Source organism: Oncorhynchus clarkii, chromosome 21 (genome assembly GCF_045791955.1).
Source record: "Oncorhynchus clarkii lewisi isolate Uvic-CL-2024 chromosome 21, UVic_Ocla_1.0, whole genome shotgun sequence".
Taxonomy (NCBI): domain Eukaryota; kingdom Metazoa; phylum Chordata; class Actinopteri; order Salmoniformes; family Salmonidae; genus Oncorhynchus; species Oncorhynchus clarkii.
The window spans coordinates 11,099,033-11,105,487 of NC_092167.1; the positions used below are offsets into that span (position 1 = coordinate 11,099,033).

A 6,455-nucleotide genomic window follows, 5' to 3' on the forward strand; every position below is an offset into this window, starting at 1 on the left:
TGTTAAGAGGATGCTGGTCAAAATCTTTACGTTTTCAAGGGAATGAGAGATGTATTGAAACTTGTGTCTGTGATTGTGGCCCAGTGAGTTATAGCTGGACTGTAGTGCAGTAGGCTGCATTATGCCAGAACTCACTCCGGAATTATGGACGCAACTTCTGATACAAGTAAGTCTATCGTGACATCCGATTGCAGGTTTTGACCAGAGTTCCTCTCTAACACTCTGTCCCCAGTGTAATCGAGCTGCCTTCCTGTATCTGCCTCTATCTGTGGTCCCTGGTCTGTGGTGGTGATGACATTAACAGACTTGTTCCTGTGCGAGGTGTGATTCACTCAAAATGGCCACGTGCACTCCTCCTCTGAGTGTGCGATGCAATGTGCCTTGGCTTTGCTAGCTGACATTTTGACTAACCTCGTTCCCGTGTGTGGTGCGTGTGTGTGCAGTGTGTTGTATCCACAGTATGGTCTACTGTTCTCCTAGCCCTTATCAACTGGTTTAGAGTCCGTTTTGTTTGTCTCTCTCATTTGTTTGTCCCTCTCACAGTGGGCAATGGGAGCTGATCCTGTGTCAGTTGTTATGGGCATAAAGTAAGTTGGATAGCATTATCTACTGACCCTGGGCCCACTCTGGGTGTTGAAGCTAAGTGACTAACTGACGGGTCTCTGTCTCCCCCTACAGTTGGCCCCTTAGCAGTGCAGCGTCTGGACAGCTCTACAGTGAGGACCTACTCCTGCTGAGGGAGGAGAAGAGAGACTGTAAGCTGTAAGTCACATACATTATCCCTGTACAAGCTATCAGTTGCGCATACACACATGCTCACAAACAAACTCTCCCTCTCTCTTACATCTGTCGTTCTGCTCAGGGACAGCAAATGACTGTGAGAAATTGGAACGGGGTAAGAGGGTAACTTGTCTTTACAAATAACCATGTTTTCTTGGAGAGGAGAGTCCCTGCTCTAGTGCAGGCACTCATGATCAGATGATAGGAGTCAAAGGCAGCAGCATGAGGCGGCCTCACTCTGTTGGCCCTCCTTTAATCTCTGTCCAGCACAGACAACTACAACTACACCCACAGAACACATGGAACTGTATTCCACATCAGGTAACTGATGCAAGCAGTAGAATCAGATACAAATAGATCAAAATACACCTTGTGGAACAGCGGGAACTGTGAAGAGACACACAATACTGTAAAATGATGTACTGTTTTATATTTTATGTCAGTGCCTTAATGTGTTCGGACCCAAGGAAGAGCAGCTGCTGCCTTGGCAGGAATTAATGGGGATCCCTAATAAATACATGAATACCCCTGAATGCCAAGGTAGAGAGATATATGGCAGCTACGTGAATCTGTCTCAAATGAGATAATGTTACACAATAATTCCCATATGATCAAATCCATGTTCATGACAACTGCACTGTCACTGTGGATAAAGCTTCACAGTGGCACAGTGTAAGTAAACCATACCTCCTCTCTTTCAGGTCCAGATACTGTATGTAGAGAAGGTCTTACTGTACCTTGGAGCTGCTGGACGGGTCCTCCTGCCTGGAACAAACATTCTGACGAGACGCACTGCCAAGAAGCACCCCCCTATCTACCCTCCCACCCAACCTACCCCCGAAAAAGAGAGGGGGGGGGGGGGGGGGGGGGGCGAGGGGTGCCTCCTGCCAAGCCGCCCCCCCTCTGCACTTACAAGTCAAGGCCCCCTGAAACCTGGGCAGCAGCTGCCGGTGCTACTTTCCTTCAATCTGTCCTGTTGTCACCGTTTCTACCTTTTACATGTACAATAACTTGTTGAAGCATAATGTACTGTGTATTTCTTCTACCAGGAGATGTGTAGGTTATCTGTAAATTAATATAAATATATAAATATATACACATCTATATTACAAAAAAAAAAGATATTCAGAGTTTGTGCAAATAACCCCCCCCCCTTCCCATTTCAAGTCCATGTCCTTGGTTAAACTATGCTGCTCTTTGAACATTTCTCCATCATTCCCCGAGAGACCATTTTGTACATAGTTATTTTCCATTGTGCTGATAAATTTGTGTTTTCACCTTGGAGAGACTGTCCATCTGGTCGCCATGTGACCCCCCCCCCAGCTGGTAAAGCCTGCCCTCTAGTGGCGTGTACAGCCCCATGTATCTGAGTCACCAGCCACAGCCCCTCACCTCACAATCATGACGGAGCCCATCTCATAGCAAAGCATTCTGGGAGGACACAGAAACGCACTGTGACGTCTACTGATGATGTGACAAGCACTTTGATACAACCACAGAAACTGTGGACTACAGCCACAGACTAAAAGATAGACTCAGCTCAGAGATCAACTAACAGCAGGAACACTCTTCATCAGATGATCTCACTCACCTACAGTACCTTGACCATAAAGCCATACATGAATAAACTCAAGCTGGACTTTTTTTTATTTTGCCGTGGGGTCCGACTCAGCATCGCTGAGAAATAACTGAAAGACAGACTGCTTAACTCAGTGTGCGTAGAGTGTATATGAACATGTCGAAGTGAGGTGAATTTTAATGACAAACCTGTTGCTTGCTGTGACATTGGTGTAACTGTTAACTCTTTGTTTTTGTCTGAGTTGCCAGGGAAACCTATTGTACAGCCCTCCTACCCGTCTTTGAGTTATTTCTGCTGGAGTACTCGATCAAGTTTGACTTTTTTGTTGACTTTTACATCCTCGATTTGCACAAACAAAGAATCATTTTATTTTGTGTCCATTTTTTATTCATTACTAATTGTATGTTGGTCAAAACTAAGTGATGATCAAACAAATTTTCATTGCCAATAAAAAAATACTGTCAGTGAAGTAGCTGTTGAAATGACTATTTTTCACTCATTGCTTCACTTCAGAGCTCTAGTATGAAGAGTTCATTCATCATATTAAACTATAAGATATAAAATAAACATGACAATTATTTTATTTAACTAGGCAAGTCCGTTAAGAATAAATTCTTATTTACAATGACGGCCTACCGGGGGTTGGGACCCCCCCCAAAATAAAAAAATATAAATATATATAAGTATTTGATACACTGCCGATTTTTCAGGTTTTCCTACTTACAAAGCATGTAGAGGTCTGTCATTTCTATCATAGGTACACTTCAACTGTGAGAGACAGAATCTAAAACGAAAATCCAGAAAATCACATTGTTTAAGTAATTCATTTGGGAACAAAACATTGGGAACACCTTCCTGATATTGAGTTGCCCTCAGAACAGCCTAAATTCATCGGGCCATGGATTCTACAAGGTGTCGAAAGAGTTCCACTGGGATGCTGGCCCATGTTGACTAATGCTTCCCACAGTTGTGTCAAGTTGGCTGGATGTCCTTTGGGTAGTGGACCATCCAGCAGCGTTGCACTTAAATTGTCTTGCCCATTCACCCTCTGAATGGTACACATACACAATCCATGTCTTAATTGTCTCAAGGCTTTAAAATTATTCTTTAACTCTTTAGTCTCATCCCCTTCATCTACATTGATTTGAAGTGGATTTTAAATAAGTGACATCAATCAGGGATCATAACTTTCACCTGGTCAGTCTATGTTATGGAAAGAGCAGGTGTTCCTAATGTTTTGTGCTCACAGTGTATAATCATACAGTACATTTGAACCACTAGATGGCATCACTGGCCAGCACAAAATTCATCCACCTATCTGTCCCATGGATTACATGGTTATTAAAGTTTAAATATAGAATCCAAAGTCATTATGCATATTGGTAAGTATGTGACAAATCCAAAGCAGTGAACACACACACACACACACACACACACACAAACGTGGTGAATTATTATCTGATGCTAAACATGAATAAGATCTAAGGTGAGATCACCTACAGGGAACTTGGTGAAGTAGAGCTTGAAAAGCTCCTGGTTCTTCCACAGAGATAAGGCTGCTCCTGGTGGTAGTGGCAGCCTGGAGGAGAGGAGAGACAGAGGGTGTGTGTGTGGGTGAGAGAGACTAGTGTCTGACACGCAATAGACAGCAGGAGTGAGTGAGGTGACACCGTGGGACAGCTGGATCCCCATGCCAGTCACGGTGAGGACTATTACAGTGGCACAGAGGGAAGAAAGAGCCATACTCTGTGATGCTACAAATAAGATCCAACAACAACTTTAGCTAATAGCAAATGCTACAAAACAACAGTTCCTTTAGAATTGTAATATCAGAGGAGGTCTAGGGTGGTCTTATCTTACCCATGAGCCTTTGTTTACCCAGGGTCACTCTCGATCACCCCCAACTGTTCTTGTGGAGGGTCATCCAAGTTCAAGCCCTGTCTGCATCACACCCGTTTACAAAGCAGCATGTTTGTGTACTGTAGTTGCATCCAGAACAAATAACCTTTGAACAAAATTGGAATATTTTTTTTTTTTTAAAGGTTGTACTGTTGGTGAGAGTATAGAAGCGTTCCCTGTCTGTCTTTGACTGCAGCCAGATCTAGGGCACCCCTGGTATTGCTCTAGCCCGGAGAGGAAATGAACAAACCAAGACCTAATAATGTTCCATGGTTCAACCGCCTGCATTTATATCCTAATGAGGCTGTCACCCTTTTTTGAATGCACTTCCACACACAGACACAAAACAGCCTCTGAAGCAACAAAACAAACCAAATTCAATTAGGGCACTGATGCTTTTTCTTAGCGCATGAGATCCTCGCCACTCAAAGGCAATAACAATGCCTAAGGTTCATTTACACAATGCACTATAAGAAAATGCTTTTGATGCCTCCCATCTTGACTCTGGAAGAGAGATTCTCCATTATCAATTCACCTCAGAGCTAAAGGTGTTAGTTCTTAAACAGAGAAAAGGGTTGGTTATAAGAGTTGTGGCTATTTGTTCTCCGATGAAAAGCTCCATAGCAGCTTGGGCTGAATCCATTGTAATCCACCTTGTTGGTAGAGAGACTGGCCGCAATAACAATGAGGTGGCGAATGGAAGATGGGAGTGATTTCCAGGTAACAGGCTCACAGATAAGAGCACAATGGGGAGGAAGGACTGATGTGCCCTCGCTGTGACCCGGCTCACACAATCAGCTCCCAACACACACACTTCTCTCTCAGGTCCTGAGGGAGCTACTGCAGTGGATACCTGTCTGTATGGAGACGGTGGTGCTGCATGTAGCCCTGGGTGATATAAAAAATACATTGATACATCGATTCAAAGTCCATTATTTCCATAAAACAATTCCACCCTCCTATTTGAACAGATAGAAAACAGGACCTATTTTACTGTGCTCGAGTTTCTAAAAGTGACAGTGTGTGTGTGTGTGTGTGAGTCTATCTCCCTGTGTGTTCATCCCTGATGCAGAGACAGAAAGGTTTGCTACTCCAGGTGACAGAGGCAGTAAAATGTGACTAGGGGGCAGTATTTTCATTTTTGGAAAAATAACATTCCCGTAGTAAACAAGATATTTTGTCAGGACAAGATACTAGAATATGCACATAATTGACAGCTTAGGATAGAAAACACTCTAAAGTTTCCAAAACTGTAAAAATATTGTCTGTGGGTATAACAGAACAGATATTGCAGGCGAAAGCCTGAGAAAAATCCAATCCGGAAGTGCCTCATGTTTTGAAAGCGCTGCGTTCCAATGCGTCCCTATTGAGCAGTGAATGGGCTATCAACCAGATTACTTTTTCTCCGTATTCCCCAAGGTGTCTATAGCATTGTGACGTAGTTTTACGCATTTATGTTGAAGAATACGCGTAAGCGACTACATTGCGCAACTGGTCACCTGATGGCTCGCAGAGTGATTCTCGCGTAAAATACAGAGGTAGCCATTATTCCAATCGGTCCTACTGAAAAACTAATTGTCCTGGTGGATATATTATCGAATAGATATTTGAAAAACACCTTGAGGATTAATTATAAACAACGTTTGCCATGTTTCTGTCGATATTATGGAGCTAATTTTGAATATTTTTCAGCATTTTCGTGACTGCAATTTCTGGGCGATTTCTCAGCCAAACGTGAAGAACAAACGGAGCTATTTCGCCTACAAAAATAATAGTTTTGGAAAAAAGGAACATTGGCTATCTAACTGGGAGTCTCGTGAGTGAAAACATCTGAAGCTCATCAAAGGTAAACGATTTAATTTGATCGCTTTTTTGATTTCCGTGACCAAGTTACCTGCTGCTAGCTGGACAAAATGCTATGCTAGGCTATCGATAAACATACACAAATGCTTGTCTAGCTTTGGCTGTAAAGCATATTTTGAAAATCTGAGATGACAGGGTGATTGACAAAAGGCTAAGCTGTGTCTCAATATATTTCACTTGTGATTTTCATGAATAGGAATATTTTCTAGGAATATTTATGTCCGTTGCGTTATGCTAATTAGTGTCAGTCGATGATTACGCTCCCTCATGCGGGATGGGGAGTCACTAGAGGATAACAGAATGACTTAGCTGCTCACAGAGGTGTGGCCATGAC

General features: G+C 42.9%; 1 protein-coding gene across 1 annotated transcript in view; it reads left to right on the forward strand.

The window, feature by feature from the left end:
* The window catches only part of LOC139378523 (liprin-alpha-2-like), a 277,178-nt gene extending 276,000 nt beyond the window's left edge, over positions 1-1,178 (forward strand). Inside the window, exon 31 of the mRNA XM_071120768.1 lies at positions 544-1,178. Coding sequence (XP_070976869.1) covers positions 544-560 — 17 coding nt within the window. The 3' untranslated portion in view covers positions 561-1,178. The remainder of the gene's footprint in view (positions 1-543) is intronic.
* Positions 1,179-6,455: the final 5,277 nt, after the last annotated feature.